At 36.0% G+C, this 21,784-nt stretch overlaps 1 protein-coding gene across 1 annotated transcript in view; it reads left to right on the top strand.

The window, feature by feature from the left end:
* The window catches only part of LOC107527530 (putative ATP-dependent RNA helicase DDX60), an 80,458-nt gene extending 61,004 nt beyond the window's left edge, over window positions 1-19,454 (top strand). Inside the window, exons 29-36 of the mRNA XM_016200307.2 lie at window positions 1,716-1,820; window positions 2,076-2,217; window positions 3,458-3,579; window positions 8,322-8,469; window positions 9,764-9,906; window positions 14,386-14,537; window positions 15,657-15,719; window positions 18,871-19,454. Coding sequence (XP_016055793.2) covers window positions 1,716-1,820; window positions 2,076-2,217; window positions 3,458-3,579; window positions 8,322-8,469; window positions 9,764-9,906; window positions 14,386-14,537; window positions 15,657-15,719; window positions 18,871-18,970 — 975 coding nt within the window. The 3' untranslated portion in view covers window positions 18,971-19,454. The remainder of the gene's footprint in view (window positions 1-1,715; window positions 1,821-2,075; window positions 2,218-3,457; window positions 3,580-8,321; window positions 8,470-9,763; window positions 9,907-14,385; window positions 14,538-15,656; window positions 15,720-18,870) is intronic.
* The last annotated feature ends 2,330 nt before the right edge of the window (window positions 19,455-21,784 follow it).

Genomic DNA, 21,784 nt, shown 5'->3' with positions numbered 1-21,784 from the left:
TTTCCTGAAGGTTTTTCCCCCCAGATATTTTGTGTGCAATCCAAAATGAGAGATTTAAAATTCATAATTAAATAAATTTATTTTCACCTTTGTGAATATGCAGTGTGAAAGGGACCCCTCCACTCTGTATATTGTACAATACTGTAGGACATGGAATAATACAGTTTCTTATTTTCTTCCAGAACAACCCAAGAGCTATAACATTTTAAACTCGATTTGCATTTATTATCAGATTATTTGGCAATATCTTTCCTTTCTGATGATTCTGTTTTATGTGTTCTGTTTGTGAAAGGACAGATCTGCCATGTAAGAACATGGTAAAACAAATAATATGGAATCTAACTGAATCTTATATAGTGCTGGTATGTGTGATATAATAGATATGGGTAATATCTATCATATTTTATATTCTTTTATGTGATGGTCAGTCAGGTGAGGCTATTGCCAGAGGAAATGGGCTCTTGCGATGTCACAAGAAAAACAATTTCAGGGACACAGGTGTGGAAATTTAAGCATAGTGGCAAGATTTATTAGGGTTAAAAGAGGTAATATGCCCTTGGGAATGTAGAGGGCAGGCAGGCTCTAGTAGCAGCTGCCCCAAGGTCCTGCTGACCGTCCATGTATTTTCTTGGTTTGGGAAACAAGCAGGCTGTCTTTCAGACTGTCCAGCCTGCTTCCTGGGTTTTCCTGAGGCTGTGCTGGGCCCTCCCCGATCCAGCCCTTTCCTGGATCTTCCGGGTGTTCGTGCCCTTATCCTACCCAGCCCTTTCCTCAGATTTTCTCAGGTTAGACTCCTCCCCATATGGTCACCATTCTTGCTCCTGCTGCACATGCCTCATAGTTCTGCCTCATCATTTGACTTCTACTGCTAACGCACCCAGCAAAGGAATTTCCCCCATATTGTTTACCCCTTCCTGGTAATCTGGCAAAAATGGGCCAGTTGTCCCCCGTGGAGACTGGAAAACTGATCTTTTCTCCATGGTCAGGATGAGCATCCCTTTGGGAGAGGATGCGGCTGTCCCCTGGAGTGTCTGGAAGCTGTAGCTTCCTAGTTGATGAGGCTTCTCCAGTTTTACTCCCTTCTCCTTTGTAGATACCTAGCTGTCTACCTTTGCTAACAAAACCACACAGCGGGAGACAAAGGAGAGACTCAGAAAAGCAAAGTATTATTCTTAAAGTCCTAGAGACAGGAGGCACAGCATGCCACGCAGGGCTACATACAAAACACACCAGGGTGGTCAGGAGGCGGACAACAGGAGCAGGGGGTAAGTTTAGGCCACTGCCTTTATGTGAATTTCCAAAGGAAAGGCAGGACAGGTCAGAGTAAACACTTTAGGCTTTGCTAACTTGAATAATTCCAGAGACCTTTGGGCTATGGCCTCTAGGTTCCTGGAGTCTGGCTCTGGCTCTGGGGCAACGTAGGGCAAGAGGAATATTGGCTTGGTGTGTGATAGTTAGGCAAGGGATTAGTTGGGGGTATAAACTTGAGTAGGGCTGGTTTGCATAGGATATCCATGCTTTTAGGCAAGTTGTTATCTTTCTGTGTTCACCAGCCCTGGGAGGGGTAGCCTTTCCCCAGCCAGAATGGTTTTTTAAGATGTCAAAACATCATAATATACAGAACAATTTAAAAAATTACATTACACCTATATGATCATTTACAAATGTATTTTGAATCACTGACATGGTGTGACGTGAAGTATTCTTCTTGAAAGGTGCTGTCAGTGCTAAAGCATTCGTTGCTGTCCTTCAAACAACCCAGAGCCATGGAGATGTTAAAACTTTACTTCTTATTTTCTTTGCAGTTCCTGGTGAAAGAGGTATGATTGTACTTCATCTTTTTGTGAAATAAGATTGGTACTATCTCCGTTTCTTACCATGCTGAACTAATTGTAGACTTTAGAAATATTAAATGATTAACATTATTTATAATTGATATAATTATCAAAATTGGGCCAGGTAATGATTATCAATCTCTCTTATTTTACTGTTTTAAACTAGCACTTAATATATTACTTATTGATTAATATATATGGTAAGTTGAATCAAACTAATAGATTATTTTTGTTCTTTAGGGCTATTTAGATCAGGAAGCTAACCCGATGGGGTTTGCTGGACTTGCAGCACACTTGCATTATCATGAGCCTTCTAATTTTGTTTTTGTCAATTTTCTTGTAAGTGGCCTTTTCCATGATCTCTGTCAGCCAACCCATAAAGGTAAGCTTGATGTTTCTGTGTATAGTCTAAAATTAGCAATAGAAGCTGTAGTGAAGTTAGCATTTCAGGAATATTTTTCTACCAAGAAAATACAAGATAATATTCAGATGAGTTCTTGTTTTCCCCTAAATATGTTTTTACCAATATTATGTAAATTTTTGTTAACTCCATTTGCAATGCCCATGTAATATTACATTTAACAGAGTTTTTTATTTTTATAATTAAATAGATCCCTTAAACAGTGTCCCTGGGAGAAATGTTTCCCACTTTGTCCTTACAATTTTTTAGAGTTCCTAATGCCTGGTGAAGTCTGCCTTTTATAACGTTACTTTATCTTCTATCATGATTTGATAGAAATACTCTATTTTGCACAATAGTTCTAGTCACTATGTTCTGAACATGCATTGTTTTGTGAAACAAGGATACTCGAGAAACTCTGTCTTTCCAAAAGCTCTGCAAAAGGAGAAATAATTTCAGGCAACAGGCTCTGCAGTCTGTGTTTATTGCTGTGAGTGTATGTGGAGAGGGCGGTGTATGTGGTCACAAACACAGAGATAGAAAATTTGGTAACTTTATAAGGCAGATAATATGGCTATCACTATTTTTAAATGAGGAAATTGAGACACAGAGAAGTTAAATAAATTGCCAGAGTCACAAAATTTTAGTGTCAGAGCCAAGATTCAAACGTAAGTAGTCTGACTCTAGAGCCCAAGTTATAAAATGTAGCACCTCTTAAACCACTACAACAGAATTCTCATGTGTGTGATGGGTAGAGAGTAAGTCAAGTTGACCATATCTTAATATGAGTGGCAGGAAGACAAGGTAGGGAGAGGTTATTTGTGGGCTGAATTTTGTAAAGCCTTAAATGCTAGGCTAAGGAGATTGGATTGTGTTTATGATACATTGAGATATAATCGGAGATTGTTGAATAGGTGAAAGATGTGATCATACAATGCTTTAGTAAAACTGATCATAGACTAAAGAGGGGAGAATCCAGGTAAGGAGATAAGTAATTTGTGTTTGGAATAACTGAGGTCACAAGTAGAATGGGAGTAGCAAGGATGACAAAGAAGACACAGATGTAAAACTGCCAGCAGATAGAGTCGTTCCTTAGTTGCTATATTTGCCAAAAAGTTTTAGTTTACATGAAATGAAATGCAAAGTAATATTCAGTTTAAACATTAAATATGAGATTAACATATTGTTTACATTTGTTAACAAACTACTTTGTTTTATGTAGGCTCAAAATATTTTTCTCAAGATGTTATGGAAGAGCTTGTGTTAGTGTTAGCACATCTATTTGGAAGAAGATATATTCCAGCAAAGTTTCAAGATGCTAATGTCAAGTTTTATCAATCAAAGGTAAAATTTATGATTCTGATAACACTAAAAAATCAAGATCAATAAATTCCACTACAAATGATTCAACAGCAGAATTTTATTAAATGTAGGATTCATTTGTTTTATATACTAATAATTTGTTCTTTCTGTAATCATTGTTGTTCTTAACCTGTAATTCATAAATTTCCCCTTATAAATCTATCAAAAGATTAAATGCCTTGAGGAAAAATAGAATAAAAAAATTTGCTCATGTTTTCTATTTTAAAATGCCAAATTATAGCATTTAGTGGCTAAAGACAAAATGTAAGTAATTATACATTAAATGAACTAATAGTTCCCATTGTTGAAGCTATAGTTCTTTTAGGATATTTTTTACCTTGAGGTAGGGCTGTGGACAGGAAGTATACAAGGTGGGGCAAAAGTAGGTTTAGAGAGCTGACCAGTGTTCTCCCTGGTTAGAGCATCAGCCCTCACACCAAAGTGTCTCAAGTTCAATTCCTGGTCAAGGGCACATACCTGTGGTGCAGTGTCAATCCCGCCTGATCAGGGAGCATGCGGGAGGCAACTAATCAATGTGTTTCTGTCACATTGATGTTTCTCTCTCTCCTTCTCTCCCTCCCTCTCTCTCCCTCCCTCTCTCTCCATATCTTCCCCTTCCTCCCATCCACTCTCTCTAAAAATCAGTGGAAAAAGTCCTTGGGTAAGGTTTAACAACAACAAAAATGTAGGTTACAATAATTAATAAATAATAATACAAGGATAAACTGTATTTTGTGTACACACAACTGTAAACCTACTTCTGTCCCACCCTATATGTTATGAGCTTTAATGTCTTTACTGAAAAAATATTAGAATAGTTTCTAAGAAATCATCTCTTGACTCACATAGACTAAAAGCAGGAAAACCCTTTTACAATTTTAATTGCAACATTTTCTTTGATCATGATTTCCTATCATTAAATCAACATTAAATATTAGTACTAATGTACTCCACTAGAATCTGAGAAAGTGGGATAGGCTGGTTATACCAGATAACCTTAGTAAAAGGTGACAAGGAACAAAAAGAGAAGAGTTCATCTATATTGTCTAACCTCTAATGTCCAATTACAAATCTTAGCCCTCACAGAATGTTCTCTAGACCAGTGAACACAACTTTAGGTATTGAACTATATCATCTTCACATTTTTATAATCACATGTACATTCTTGAACTACTATTTAATTTTTTGTATAAATAAATTTATATTTAACTTATAAAAGAAAATTTAGTATCTCTATTCTTACAAAGAAGGTCATCATAAAAAAGATACAAATAAAAGAAGATTTTGAGTGGAGGCCTCCTGTCTCTCTCTTTTTTCCTTAAAGATTATTGTAAATTTGTGTACTTTCAGATAGGACATAGTAGGTGGCCATCAGTCCTATTGCAACAGAGAGCTATGAATGAAATGAGGATTATGTTGGCTAAAATGATAAAATGGCAAGAGCTTACCCAAGGTGTGATAGGAATTTCCATCTATGGTTTTTCTCCCAAATAATTTACCTATTCTGGAAATGGGTTGAAAATTGTACTTAGCATATGCAGAGAACCTCTGCTATGCGATAAAATAAACAAACAAAACATACACACACAAAACAAAATAATCAACCAATAACACTATTAGTTATCACATGGGGTTGGAGTGACAGACTAGAAACTTGAGAGATTTAGTGAGTTTTAACCATAGAACATTTACTGGGTACCAGTAATGTTGGGGCACTACACCAAATTTCTTGTAGTTTTATAGCATTTATTAAATAAAAACCCATTGGAGGGAAGGGTCTGCATTTATTTATAGGTTTGTATCCCCTTCAAGACATATTTGAAGCCATTTAGGGCTGGAAGATATAAAAGTAAGTTAGGAAAGAGGTGGACTTTTTGCAGTCTTTTAGGGCTGAGAAGACTGATATCCACCATCCACATACTAAACTCGTAGGAGGACCATGACGTAAGAACAGAGATAAATCAGATATAGACTGAGACATATTAAAACTGGAAAACAGGACCAACCCACTTCAAGCTATACTTGGACTGAGGTGATCACATCTTCACTCACTTGGTCAAACAGAAAAGTGGGGGAACTCATTCTGGTGGAAGATAACATAAGTTAAAGCCTTTCATGTTCTTCTATAAACATTTTCTCATGCAACAACCCCTCCCCAAATCCCCAAAACTAAAAAAAGCTCGGAAAGCAAGAATATATAAACTTAGCAGGAAAAAAAGCAGGCAATAGTAATAGACACACAGATGATCCAGATACTGGAGTTAACATGAAAGGACTTTGAGTACGATTAATATGTTCAAGAAAATAGGGGAAGAGATAGATAACAGTGGTGAAAGGATGGAGAATTTCACCAAATAATTAATGGACTTTAATGAATTTGAAAATATGAAATATACATACACTCATGATATCATCACCATAACCTAGGTACTAAACATATCTGTCACCTCCAAAAATTTCCTTGTAGTTTCTTTGGTTTGTTTTTTTTGATAGGAATACAACATGAGATTTATCCTCTTAATGTTTTTTAGAGTATACTATACTGTATTGTTAACTCCAGGTACTGTGTTGTACGACAGATATCTAGAATTTATTTATCTTGTATAATAGAAACTTTATATACAATGAAAAACAGTTCCCATTTCCTTTTCCACCCAGCCCCTTGCAACTAGCATTCTATTCTCTACTTCAATGAATGATTATTTTAATAAATGAAATCATACAGCATTTGACCTTTCGTGATTGGCTTATTTTACTTAGCATATGTCCTCTAGGTTCATCTATGTTGTTGTAAATGGTAAGATTTCCTTTAATTAAAGACTGAATGATATTCTAGTGTATGTATGTACTGCTTGATCTTATCTGTTCATCTGCTGATGGACATTTGGGTTGCTTGACTATTGTGAATAATGTTGCGGCGAACATAGGGATGAAAGATATCTATTCAAGATCCTGATTTCAATTCCTTTGGATATATACTCAAAAATGAGATTGTTAGATCATATGATAGGTCTATTTTTAATTTTTGAAGAAACATCCATATATTTCCCATAGTGACTGTACCAATTTATATTCCCAACAACAGTTCAACAACAGTTCTGATTTTTCTACATCCTTAACTTTTTTTTTTTTTTTTTTGGTAATAGCCATCCTAACAGATATGAATTTATCTCATTGTGGTTTTGATCTGAATTTCTCTTATGATTAATGATGCTGAGCAACTTTAATATATAATATAATGAATATAATAAATAGGTGGCTGTTTGTATGCCTTCTTTGGAGCAATGTCTATTCAAGTCCTTTGCCCTTGTTATGTAGATAGTTTAGAATATTTTCTCCCATTCCAGAAATACCTTTTCACTTTGTTGATTATTTCCTTTTCTATACAGAGCTTTTTAGTTTGATATAGTCCTATTTGTTTATTTTCATTTTTGTTGCCTACACTTTTGGTGTTATATCAAAAAAATCACTGCTAAGACCAATATCCCTATATTTTCTTCTACAAGTTTTGCAGTTTCAGATTTTACATTTAAGTCTTTAATTCATTTTGAGTTTATTTTTATGTACAGTATATGGTAAGGGTCCAATTTCATTCTTTTACATGTGTATATCAAGTTTTGCCAACACCATTTGTTGAAGATACTCTCCTTTCCCCATTGTGTGTTCTTGGCACCCTTATTAAAGATCTATTGACTGTATATCCATGGATTTGATTCTGGACTCTCTGTTCTGTTACATTGATCTATATGTCAGTCATGATGCTGGTACCAGACTGTTTTAATTACTTTAGCTGTGTAATGTCTTCCGAAAACTGGAAGTGTGATGCCTCCAGCTTTGTTTTTCTTTCTCAAGAAGAACAGGATCTTTAGTGATTCCATATGAATTTATGATTGTTTTTTCTACTTCTGTGAAAAATGCCATTAAGATTTTGTTAGGAATTGCATTGAATCTGCAGATCAGTTTGGGAAGTATTGCCATCATAACAGTATTCATTGTTCCAATACATGAACATGCCATGTCTTTCCATTTTCATGTCTGCTGTAACTTCTTTCATCAGCATTTTATACTTTTCAATGTGGAGATGTTTCACCTCCTTGGTTAAACTTATTCATAAGTATTTTATTCTTTTCGATGCTGTTGTGAATGAGATTGCCTTAATTTCCTTTTCAGATACTAAGTGTATAGGAACACAACTGATTTTTTAATGTTGATTTTATATCCTGCAACTTGGTTGATTTTTGTTTATTAGTTCTAATATTGTAATGTGGTAGAGTAATTAACAAAATATTAATAAAATGAATCCAATGAGGTTTCAATAACACTCACAAACAAGTAAGGTTTATTCCAGGCATGCTAGTATATATTGTATTGTTGCTTGGTCTCCAAATGTAGCACTAGATTTTTTTGAACTATTTGCAGGTCTAATGCCATTTGAAGCCATGCTTTTACTTAAAAGGTAGTTTTGATTAAGTAGTATAAAAGCACATTTTTAGGAGTAAAGTTATTGGTGTTTTTAAATGCAAATAGAAACAAAACTGAATTTTACCTTATTTCATAGATGAAGAAACAAAACATTATATTATTAAATAAATAGATAACTGTAGAATTATATTGCAATGTGCTTTGCCCTTCGTCCGAAATTTCAGTTTGCAAGGAAATTATATAGATCGCTCTGAACAATATTTGGCCATTTGGAGTTCTTGATGATCTCCTTGATGATTTAGGTGTTCCTTGAGGATCTACCTGAGGATTTTAATGCTGCTTTACACAAGTATAACATGCACGTTACAGAGGACTTTGCCTCCTTCCTACTAATTGTTTCCAAATTGGCTGATATGAAACAGGAATATGAACTCCCACTGTCAAAAATAAGTAAGTATATCTTATCTTCATTGTGGAACAATTTAAAGCATCAGTAGTCTTGCCTGAGTGTGTTTTATCCAAGAAGAACAGTGCCCTGAAAATATCAGACCATCTTAGAATGAGGGGATTCCTTCTGCTTTCCAAAGAGAGAAACTGATTTTTAGAAGTTAAAGGGGCAATGGAGAATGAAACTCAATAGTCATTTATAAACCATCTTGACTAAAGGTTGCTTTTGAGTCAAGCTTGGAAATGGAGTAAGGACCTATATGAGATGAAGAGAAACTAGAGACTGTTCTGTTACCTTTTTTCTTGAGAGGAAATATGCATAGTGTTCATGAACATCGACTCTAGGCACATACCTGGGTCCAAACTTTGGCTCTGCTACTTATTAGCAGTGAGTCCTTGGACAAATGATTCCATATCCATGTCTCAACTTTCTCAACAGATAACTTAGTTTGAGTGAGGTTTAAATAATTAAGTTAATATATATGAACATCTTAAAACTGTGTGTAGCACATAGGCAGACACTATTAATCTTTGCTATTGTTTTTCATAAGCTATTAAATGGAACTCTTCTAGGGGAAAGTAAAGAGGAGAGGAAATAGATTACTGGGATAAAGGAAATGGATTGAGAAGTGGGTAGTAATTTCCTGGTTACGTTATATCCTATCATCCTCAATTGAAAATGTTAGGGAGGTGGAGCTTGTAGCTTCCTGACCCTTATTCAAATGGGAAACAACATGAACGAAAGCAGATAATAACAGTGGAGCACCATGGCAAAGTAGGAGTGTGTGAATATCTTGCCTCCATTACAAATTAGAGCCAATTTTGAATGCATGATCTGGTACTTTGTAAGAGTAGGAATAGAAAAAATATTTCTTCTCATATGCCATTTCCAAACCCACTGATAGTGGTTACTTGGAGTACCCTGTCTAGAAAGATTTTGAGGCCAAGTCTGAGTTTGGTGGAAAAAAATACCAAGGTAATAACAATAATTCTGTGTTAAAAGATCACACAATTTAAATTTATTCTTTTATTGCCTATAGATAAAAGCGACTAAAATATAAAACAAAATTTTATATTAGTATTATTATAATATTATTATAATAGATAATAATATTAATAGCTAACATTTATTGAATATATTCAATAGTAGCCAAGATGTGCTACTCACTTTATGTGATATATCTTAGTCTCCATATGATGTAGATCCTGGAAGGTTGCATGCTCTAGAGCAGGTACATAAGGCTTGATAATTTGGCTAATTTTTAAAAATGAATCTATCCCAACCTATTATGACCAGATTTCACAGGTAAAGAATGTGAAGACTCCCAACTTGTGTCTCACTTGATGAGCTGCAAGGAAGGAAGAGTCGCTATTTCTCCATTTGTTTGTCTCTCTGGGAACTCTGATGGTGATTTGCTTCAACCAGAAACTCCAAACCATGTAAGCAGAAAATGGGGTTTATAAATAAGTGGTCTTTAAGAAAGAAAATAAAAAGGAGTTATACTTCCAGGCAGCTTAAAAAGGACTTTAAATTTTCCAAACTGAAAAAAAAATCCGGGTGTATCAACAGGATATCTTGGGGCCAGTATCATTTGTTTCTCAGTATTGGCCTGGTGGACCCTGCTCCGCTGTATAAAACTTCCAAGACCACCACCTTTCTTCCATCTTTGAAGACTAGGGGACACAGACAGAGTCTTGCTGTGAAAAAAGCACATAAAGCTACCTTCGGGCTCTCCCAGTATTGCTATAGATGCTGTAAGTCCCACGTATAGTCTGGATTGCTGATGTCCAAAATGGGGTACAAAGAACTTGACACACTTGGAATATGCTGAATAATTCATTTGAATGTTGGAATAAACTTTCAGAAATTTAATTTATATCTTCATACAAATTTTGAGAAAGAAAATAAGTTTTGTTACATTATGGAATGACACTGATGTCTCAGCTCTGTTCGATTCCAAAATTAGATAGTCCTCTATCATGTAAAATAGTCTAGTGTCACTTAAAATAATTTTTAAAAACTATAGACCCACATGCATTTTAAATGGACACATACACTTTTATCATACATTTAAATAATTTCTAATGATATAGTTTCCAGCTTTCACCCTAATGAAGTCACCTAATCTATCCTATTTCTTAGCTCAATTAGTATGCCATTTCAAATTTAATGGTTATTTTCAGTTGATCACAAAAACTCAAATAAATGTAATACAAATTTTGAGAAGTAATTACTAAAACTAAAGTAATATTGTATTAGAAATGTATATATATATAAATGATATGAATGGGGCTATTTCTTTTTTAATTAGTCCATGTAACTATGAATAAATATTTACTTATTTTCCAAATGAGGCAGGGTTTCAGCATCAAATCTAAACTTGAATTCTGAGGACCCTTATTTAAATAAGTAGTGGAAATGGAATAGCTTTTGTTAAAACAATAATACACAATTCTTCTAAAATCTTGACTTGTATTCCCCAAATCACTTAACAGTCTATTATCAAAATATATTTTAATGTTCTCTTAATTAACAACTTGATTAGATCCATCTTCAATTTTGTTGAATTCAAATAATTGGAAACTACCTAATTTTTTAAAGACTTTTTTACTTAATTTTTAAAGTCATTCACTTTCTCAATAGGAAAGCAAATGTGTCATTTGTTACTGCTCTGTACATTTTAAAACCCCAAGGAAATGTACCCTAGTAAGTTGGGGAAACTATTTGTTTTATATAATGAGAATAAAGCATTTATGGAAAAAGAGGCAAGAAAGAAACTTTTTATTGATAAGGAACATGATTTAAAAACAAATTGGACAGGGTTAGGGAACCAGGTGAAACAGGTGAAGAGACTGAGAAGTACAAATTGGTAGTTACAAAATCATTATGGGATATAAAGTACACCATAGGGAATGTAGTCGATAATATTGTAATAACTGTGCATGGTGACAGGTGGATACTGGAAATATCAAGGGAACACTGTGAAGTATATGATTGTCTAATCACTGTGCTGTACACCTGAAACTAATATAAAATAATATTGAATGTAAACTGTAATTGAAAAATAAAATAGCCCGGCCAGGCGTGGCTCAGCAGTTGAACTTCGACCTAGGATCCAGGAGATCGCGGTTCGATTCCCAGTCAGGGCACATGCCCGGGCTGTGGGCTCCATTCCCAGTCAGGGGCGTGCGGGAGGCAGCTGATCAATGACAACTCTCTCACTATTGATGTTTCTATCTCTCTCTCCCTCTCCCTTCCTCTCTCTGAAATCAATAAAGATATATTTAAAAAAAGAAAAAGAAAATAAAAAATAAAGGAAGTGGTGTCCAAGGCAAAAGAACAACTAAAAAAAAAACAGAACAAATTGGAGACCTCTGCTCCAGATCCTGTGTGAAGCTCTAAGTGGATAGCTCTGTAGAGCTTTTCCCTAACTGAGTAGGGTCTTATAATAAACTGCCCTTAAAGAATAAGGATTTCACCCAGCCGGGTGTGGCTCAGCGGTTGAGCATCGGCCTAGGATCTAGGCGATCAGGGTTCGATTCCCAGTCAGGGCACATGCCCGGGTTGCGGGCTTGATCAATGACTCTCTCATCATTGATGTTTCTATCTCTCTCTCTCCCTCTCCCTTCCTCTGAAATCAATAAAGATATATTAAAAAAAGGAAAGAAAACCTAAACATTAAAAAAAAAAAAAAAAAAATGAGGATTTCTAACATAGAAATAATAAAGGAGTGCACTTTAGCTTATAAGACCAATAATTTTATGAAGGTTTTTTCCCCCCTGTATTTTATTTGTATGATCACAAAAAATTACAAATAATTTTCTTTCACATTGAAAAAAAGATATTGTTAAGTATTATAATTTCCCTTTTATCATGCAGTTAATTCAACTTATAGATAGTATGTACCATTCACTTTTGTTTCCTTTCCATGTATGAGTGTTTCCATGGTTTTTGTAGAGGCACTGATACATTTATAATAGGATATAATGTCTATGTCTTACTGCCATGCAACCACCATCAGTTAGCAGTGACCTTTTAGGTACAAGGCATGTAGTGATTGAGACTCATAGTTGTTCTTGATATGCTAGAGGAAAGGGGGTGGGTCTGTTTCATTTATTTTGAAGCATTTTGCTCTTGTGAATATTTCCAGAGTACTGCTTGATGGTAACATGCCCTTTGCCTTTTCCAAGTCGCTTTATACAAATTTACTTTACTAGTGTAAGTTATAATCTCTTAAAATATATTTTGCTATATTGTTTGTTACATTCTAGTGCAACACTAAATATGCATACATACATATCTTTAAATGGTGTATAGATAAGCTATAAGGCATAAAACTAATAAGAACACCCATGTGCTCCTCCATTTCTTTTTTTTTTTATTAAATATTTTATTTATGGATTTTAGAGAGAGGAAGGGAGAGAGATAGAAACATCAATGGTGAGAGTCATTGATCAGCTGCCTCTTGCACACCCCCGACTGGGGATGGAGCCCGCAACCCGGGCATGTGCCCTGACCGGGAAATCGAACCCCGATCTCCTGGATGCTAGGTCGACACTCAACCACTGAGCCACACCTGGCTGGGCATCCTCCTCTATTTCATTCACTTATCTCTCTCCTCTTTCCCCATGATACCAACTGCCCTAAACATTGTGTTTTTATTCTTTAAAAATGTCAGATTCCAAAAATCACATTTCATTTTTGCTGCTTTTGAATTTTATAGAAAGTGAAGAAATACTTACTGTGGTCTCCTGGAAGTTGCTTTTTTACACCCAGCACTATGCCCATAAGATTCATTCCTGTTGTGACATGCAGTTCTATTTTATTTTTACTACTTCATAATATTTCATAGTGCGAAAGTAAAACAACCTGTTGATCTGTTCTCCTGTTAATAAGTGTTCGTGTTTGTTGCTAGTCTTTATAATTCACGGGGTCACGGTGAACATCTGCAACAGTTTCCTTTAAGTATAAATTTTCTGGATCTTCAGGGTCCAAATGATTTTCTGGATCATTATGGAGTAAAAATATCACAAGAGATGTTACTAATAGTAATTTCCAAGCTATTCCCAAGTCATTTTAGAATGAAGTTGTACCAATTTACACTCTCATTAGCAATGTACTAGAGTTCCTGTTGGCCCCGCAAAGTGTAGTTTTCAAAAAAAGAGCAGACATGGGGAAACTCTTGATTTGCTTCCTTCCTTTTCTTAGTTTCCTTCTTTTCTTCCCTCCTTCCTTCTCCCCTTCCTTTTTATTCTGATAATTGGATGGTAAAAATTGTTAGCATGGTTCAGTTGAACTCTCCTCCTGAGACAAACAAGATACCAACTCCCTGATCCTGTGTTTATAAAGATATTTCTCTTGTACCAATTGGGATAATGATAAAATTTTTATTTTATATTATATTATTTATTTATTTTTTAAATATATCTTTATTGATTTCAGAGAGAGGAAGGGAGAGGGAGAGAGATAGAAACATCAATGATGAGAGAGAGTCATTGATCGGCTGCCTCCTGCAGGCCCCCGACTGCGGATGGAGCCCGCAACCCGGGCATGTGCCCTGCCTGGGAATCGAACCGCAATCTTCTGGATCCTAGGCCCAAGCTCAACCACTGAGCCATGCCTGGCTGGGCATAAAATTTTAAATTAGCTTTCCTTTCCTGGTGAGTCTTGCTGTAGTCTAGGCTGGATGGTTGAAATTGCCATCAGTAGGCTGTGAGGCAATAATGTTCATAGGTGGAGCCAAGCCATCTCTAGGCTGCTTAGGATGGCGCCGCCCCGGTGTGTGAAACACACTCTTCCCTCACCAAAACAGTGTGCTTTAGAAATGTTGGTTGAAGGAAGTAACAGAAAAGCACAATGTGAGAAATAAACTTTCTTTATGCATAAATAACAAGTTAAGGAAAATTCTATTTCTTCAGGTCATTCTGCGCACCGTCGGTATCAGTCACGCTCAGGCTCCTGTGCTTTGGCCACACAAGTTTGATAGCCAAGGAAGACGAATGCCGCTTAATGCTTACGCACTTGATTTCTATAAACATGGTTCATTGGTAGGATTAGCCCAGGACAACAGGTATGTTTTATTTGTCTCCATATACATCGCTGTCTCTATGTCCACATCCATGTGCATGGCTTATATCTCTCTTCCATCTCTATCTCTACCTCTATTTCTATCTCTATATCCATCTCCATCTCTATGTTGATCCTCTGTCTCCATATCTGTATATTAAATCAGTGAACTTAATGAATTTTAGGGTAAAGCCTTTTTACAATTTCAAGTACAGGTTAATTCTGCTAAACACACTGGAATTTTATTCTTACACAGACTAATGGCAATAGAAAATAAAATTTCTTTGTTATTTTTATTTGTTGCAGCCAAATCTTGGGACTATGCTGACTCACTTGACATAAAGATTTACTCTACAGATATAAATATTGTCCCATACAAATATATTTTTACTTATCAAGTATCCTATTTATTCATTATTAGATATTTTAAAACTGAGTAACAATAACAAATGATACCATGCTCTACATTATGAGAGAACTATATAGAAAGTATATAATTGAGACATCTGAGGAATGAAAAAAATGACAATTGCTTTAGCTCTTTGGCAGGGAAACTATTTTTAAAAATAGTAAGCAGGAATACATCCTCTTGAGTTTACCAAGTAACAGGAAAATTGGCCCTGGCACTGAGCACACAGATGTGGGGAATAGCATTCTGTCACACCGACTAGAATTCAGTGGTCATTTTACATGAAAATTTGAACAGTCCTTATTGGATTAAAGCATTTAAAACTTCTAACACTCTTGAGAAATATTGATCATTTAAAAAAATATGATTCACTATTGTGAATAAAACAGTTTTGATATTAGTAAATAATTTATTTGATTCTTCCTTTCTGATTCTCTGTCACTCACCCTCTTGAGCTTCATTTTCCTGCTTTGGTTTTCTCCCAAGATGGTCAACATCCAGTGTTTATTGGTCATCTGTGGCTCTGTTACTTGTGACCCTTGAATTTCCCACAGATTAAATCATCCACTGGGAGTCTGTGGCAGAAATGATTCCTGTAAATATGTCTTGGTTTACAAAAGTAATCCATTGTTATTGACAAATGTAACATTTCAATATGAAATAAGTTCTTTAATGTTTTTACACCATTGATTTTCTAAATATTGTTTTGTTTAGGATGAATGAAGGAGACGCTTATGAGTTGTTGAAAGATTTTTCACTCACCATTCAATCTATCAGGTTTGTTATATATTTTAAATACTGATTTTGAATTTTCCAATAATTTAGTGGTAATTTGAAAAATGTTGAACTCATACTTAAAGGTGTCATTGAACCTTTTAGGTACATTTCAATTCCCCAAAACTTTGCAGAACTTCTCAACATCCTGTTTAATTATTTCTACATTAGAGTTAATTCCAAAATCCATTTGACATAAAGTATCATCCAGGCCACCCTCAGCCCCAGGCCCTGTGCACTAACAGGCAGCAATATTCCAAAGCCTCAATAATCCCCTTATCTCAGTTTCCATAATCAGTGTAAGTCAGATACATGATACTCCAGAAGGCGCTTTAGGGCTCCATCAGGTTTCTGGTTTATATCCACTTACATATTATTGACTCTTGCTTTATCTAGTGTCTTCTCCAGGCCTCATCCAACTCTGATCTTTCATGCTGGCTTCTTTTTTCATCTTTAACAGAGCCCAGTGGGGACCCAAGTAATTCCAAATTTTGTGTGGATACCCCCCATTCTTAGGCTCCACTAAAAGGTCCATCCTTAGGACCATCTAGTGTTGCCTGGTTAAATATTCATCTTCCTAAAGCCTCCAATCTGCATGTACTTTAATACTTTATGAAGGTTCCCTTTTCTGTCACTTACTTTAAAAATTGTACACATACGTACATATGATTCTCCATGAATCCCTTCATTATGGGTTTTTTGCTAATCAGGTCATTTTATTTCTTTTATCTGAAATTAATCAGACATGTTTGGACTTTTTATATGGAGAATGAAACTTTTAGGGTGGTGAAGCAGAAGGAACTGCTCCAGATTGAGTATTCCTTAAGTGTTCATGGTGATCCACATTAGAGTCTCCAGAGCAGCCCAAGAAACTTCAGAGACTTTGGAGCTGTCTCAAAAGTTGAGCCTAGGAAAATCACTCATTCATTAATTTCTATAAAAGTATTGGAATATTATTGGTTTGGGGTGTAGTCTAAACATTTGAGATATAGAGAATTATTATATCTATTCCTGCTTTAAAAAATCTTACAGTATAGTGAGACAAAACTGACTTTTAGACATTACAAAGGTACTAAGTGCTGGGATGATGGATAGAAGGTGACCCACACTCCCATGAATTCAGAAAACGATTCTTAAATAAAGTAATATTTTGACTAAGTCTTAAAGGATGGGACAGAGGGAATAGTGTTTTCAAAGGACAGAAATGAGAAAGGGCCTGATGTGTCAGGCATAGCCTTCAAGCTCAGTATGGTGGCATGTAGAAGATGGGGGCTGTGATAAGGATGGGGAAGATGCTGAGCTGCTTAAAACAGCTTTAAAAGCAATTTGAATATGTATTGAGAAGGGTCTTCATTACATTATGGAGTTTGAGCTTACTGTTTTGAGCAATGTGTAGGCAATGCGTAAGAATGAGTGTGATGAGTCTATGGTTTATGTCTGTGACAGAATATGTATGATTTATGTATATGGTAGACACTCAAAGGCTATAGCAGTCATACAGGTGAGAATGAGTGAGGGTCTGAACTAAGGAAGTAGAAGTAAAGTTGAAGAAGAGTGGTTAGAGAAATACTGATGAGAGAGTGGAATAAAAAAACACAAAAAACAAAAACAGACTCGTAGAAACAGAGATCAAACTGATGATTGCCAGAGGGGAGAGGAATGGGGGATGTGGCATGTTGGGTGAAAGAAATAAGAGTAGAGTCAACTATATTGTGGTAAGTTTGCATAATGATAGATGATTACTAGACTTAGTGTGGTGGTCACATTGTAAGGAATATAAATGTCAAATCACTATATTGAACACCTAAAACTAATGTAATATTGTATACCAACTATACTTAAGTAAAAATTAAACATAGAATTCAAAGAAATTGTCAATACAGGTGGTGAAGATGCCAAGGTTTCTATTTTAGTTAATGATACATAGGAAACACAGGAGTGCAGAAGAGATTTGGGGACTGACAACCAAAAACAGTGTGCTGTGATACCTGTGGGATATTCAGGTGGAAATGTCCAGTAGTCATAATTATGGGTCTGTGACTAGGAGGAAATTCAAAGTTGTAACTATAGATCTGGTCATTCATTTTGGTAGGTCAATGAAGACACTAGGAAAAAAGTGGAATTCTAGTGAAACTAAGGTAGATATGATTATAGAAGGGTGAGAAAAATCTGATCTCAGTTGTTTTCAGTTCTTGATCAGCTCAGCCACAGTGTTCATTCTTGAATCTCCTCTCTTGTCACCTGTATATTAATTTCTCATTGCTGTTGTAACAAACTACCACAAACTTAGTGGTTTAAACCAACACAAATTTATTCTTACAATTCTGGGGTCAGAAGTTCAAAATGGGTCTCACGAGCTAAAATCAAGGTGTAGGCAGGCTTGCATTTCTTTCTGGAGGCTTTCAGACAATCTGTTTTTTTATTTATTCCAGCTTCTAGAGGCTGCTGGCATTACCTCAGTCATGGCCCCCTTCTATGTTCAAAGCCAGCATTGGGAGGTAGAGTCTCACATTGCATCCCTCCGGCATTAATTCTCCTCTACCTCCCTCTTCTACTAATAAGGACCTTTGAGACTACATTGGGCCTACGGAGATAATCCAGCTCAATGTTCCCATCTCAAGGTCAGCTGATTATCAGCTTCAGTTTTATCTACAACCTTTATTCTCCTTTGCCATATAACCAAACAAATTCATAAATTTCTGGGGATTACAATGTGGATATCTTTGGAGGGCCATTATTCTGTTTACCACACCATGTTTTCTTTATTTTCTCACACATCTAGTAAAGGAAGGAATATTTTGCTCTTTATAGAGGTAGTTGCCTGTGGCTGCGCAGGAGACGTGTAGAAAAGAAAGGGAATTTGTGTGGCTGCTATTGAAGAGAGTAGGGAGCAGGTTACATGGAATTTGGTGGCTTTAAAATCCTCTTAGTAATAGACATGGGCCATAGTAATAGACTGCGAGTTGTCTTATTATTTTTGTTTTTTGTGCACGGTTTTTGAGGTGAATATGTTTCTCATCATTAGTCTTCATATTTTGCTAACATTTCATCATGTAGTGAGATTTTATTAATTCAGCCTACCTGGGGAAATCCCTCCTTATAATACTGACTCCTCTAAAATGGGTGCTTCATCTACGTTTGTTTTTCTTTGCAGTGTTTCCTTGCGTGAACTGTGTGAAGATGAAGAAGACGATGTGGTCTTAGCATTTGAACAACTGAGTAAAACCTTTTCTGAAAAACTTAAGAAAGTCTGAAAAAAAAAGTCTACCCAAACCACTTAAAATATTTCCACGGGAATTTTCAAGTCATATTTTATGATTTTCATATTTTCTGTCAGGAATACATACGTGACCGAGTAGAAGCAGCAAGCGCTTTGGCGTCAGAGTGATCAACCCTGCCATGTGCTCTCATGAATACTGTCAAATTACTTAATATTTCTGAGCTTTGGTTTCTTTATATAGTTGAGTAATAGTGCTTATGTCTCAGCTAATTTCAGATTGAGGAAATGCAAGGACTGTGTATGTGACTGAAAAACAATTTTTACTCTGTGAGACTTAAATAAGCATTACATTCCGAACATTTTTTTCCTGAATGTCATAGTTTGCAAAAGCCTATTAAAATAAATGATTACACTATCCTGAAGTTAAAATATATTCTCTCTAACTGACCTAAATGTGGTTACATGGCTTAGATACATGGCCATTAAAATAGTGTCTCCCAATAATCTTAAACAACTAATTTAAAATTATAAATGGAAGTTTTTGTATACATTCTCTGATGTTTGAAAATTAAATGTAGCCAAAGATTTGGCTTGATTTAAATTGTATATAAGTGGCTTAAAAACTACAAAGAAATAAAGTCGGTTTAATATACATACCATTGGTGTCTCTTTATGTTAAATCTATGCATCTGTCAATCCTTTTGCACACACATATGCATTTTATGTAATAGTTTATGCATACGTTTAACCCTTGAACATTGGGTTTGAACTGTGTGGGTCCACTTACACCTGGATTTTTTCAATAAATACATTGCATATTGTTTTTGAGATTTGTCACAATTTGAAAAAACTAGCAGATGAACCATGTAGCCTAGAATACCAAAAAAATTAAGAGAAGGTTATGTATGTCATGAATGCATAAAATATATGTAAATACTTGTCTATTTTATTATTTACTATCATAAAATATGACAGAACCGATCAAGGAAATTAGGAAAGAGACTGTGGATATGGCAAAAAAGGTGCTGCTGGTAAAGGGTTTAAAGATATGGACCTTGGAGAAATTCAAGAGCTGATAGACATCATACCAGAGGAATTAACAGAAGAAGACTTGATCGAGAAGAGTGCTTTCGAATCAGTGCCACATGATGAGGAAGAAGACAGAGAAGACGTGGAGCTAGCCCTAGCTGGTTTGGCTCAGTGGTTAGAGCGTCAGCCTGCAGACTGAAGGGTCTGGGGTTCGATTCTCAGCCAAGGGCACATACTTCGGTTGCAGGCTCGATCCCTGGCCCTGGTCGGGGCACATGCACAAGGCAACCAATCGATGTGCCTCTCTCCCATCGATCTCTCTCTCTCTCCCTTCCACTCTCTCTAAAAAGCAAGGAAAAAATATCCTCAGGTGAGGGTTAAAAAAAGAAAAAAAAGAAGTGGAGCCAGAAAACAAATTGACGTCAGGCAATTATGCAGGAGGATTGTGATTATTCAAGACAGCTTTGACTTCTTTTACAACATGGACCCTTCTGGATATGGGCACTGAAACAAATGGTGGAAGCAGGATTGGTAGTATATAAAAACAGTTTTAGAAAAATGAAAAAGCAAAAAAGTCAGACAGAAAATAAGATGTATTTCCAGAAAGTTACACTGAGTGTGCCTGCCTCCCCCACCTCCCCTGCCACCTCTTCCTCCTCTTTCTCTTCTGCCGCTGCAGGGCCAGTAAGACCCTCCCCCCCCCCCCAGCCTACTCAATGTGACGAAAACAAAAATGAAGACTTCTATGATGATCCACTTCCACTTGACGATGCAAATAACCATCCTGCTCTACAGTCATGTGATGCTGTGTATGTGTGTCTTTGTGTAATAATAACTGTACAGCAAGAACTGTAGGATATGTTTTTGTGTCATCATCATCTTCGCCTATGTATTCAACATGTGTAACATCATCTGCATGGCTTGTAAGGACAGAGATAGCCTATCCTTACAGAAGCATAAGGCAAGTGTATGTAATAGAGAATTCATAATGTGACTGTGAAAATGCGTGGTGACTATAGTTGATAATACTGTATTGCATCGTTAAAAGTTGCTAAGATAATAAGTCTTATAAGTTTCCATCACAGGAAAAAAGTTGTAACTATGTGTGGTGATGGATGTTAACGAGACTTGTTGTGGTGATCATTTCACACTATATGCAAATATTAAACCATTATATTGTATACCTATTCCTAAAATGTCAATTATATCCCAAATGAAAAAGTAATGTAAAAAATAATACAGATATCTCATATAGCCTTTACCTGGTTTCCCAAATGGGAACATCTTGCATAATTGAAGTATAGTACAGTATCAGAACTCAGAAATTGATATAAATATAATCTATTGTTCAGACTTTATTAGTTTCACATGCATTCACTTGTATTTACTTCTCTGAAGTTTAATTGCATGTGTAGGATTGTATATCCACCACCACAGTCAAGATACAGAACAGTTCTATTATCATCAAGAATCCTCGTCTTTTTTTTTTTTTTTTTTTAATCCTCATTTGAGGATATTTTTTCCATTGCTTTTCAGACAGAGTGGGAAGGGGGGAGAGAGAGAGAGAGAGAGAGAGAGAGAGAGAGAGAGAGAGAAACATCCATGTGAGAGAGACACATAGGTTGGTTGCCTGCTGCTCGCACCCCGACGGGCTGGGGATCGAGCCTGCAACCGAGGTACGTGCCCTTGGCTGCAATTGAACCCAGGACCCTTCAGTCCACAGGCTGATGCTCTAACCACTGAGCCAAACTGGCCAGGGCTCTTACTGTCTTCTTATAACCACCTCCCTCTCCTGACTACCCCTTTCTCCTACTTAATC

Source organism: Miniopterus natalensis, chromosome 4, assembly GCF_054644295.1.
Source record: "Miniopterus natalensis isolate mMinNat1 chromosome 4, mMinNat1.hap1, whole genome shotgun sequence".
Classification (NCBI taxonomy): Eukaryota; Metazoa; Chordata; class Mammalia; order Chiroptera; family Miniopteridae; genus Miniopterus; species Miniopterus natalensis.
The sequence above is the reverse complement of the archived record's forward strand: the minus strand, read 5'-3'. Positions and strand labels throughout refer to the sequence as shown.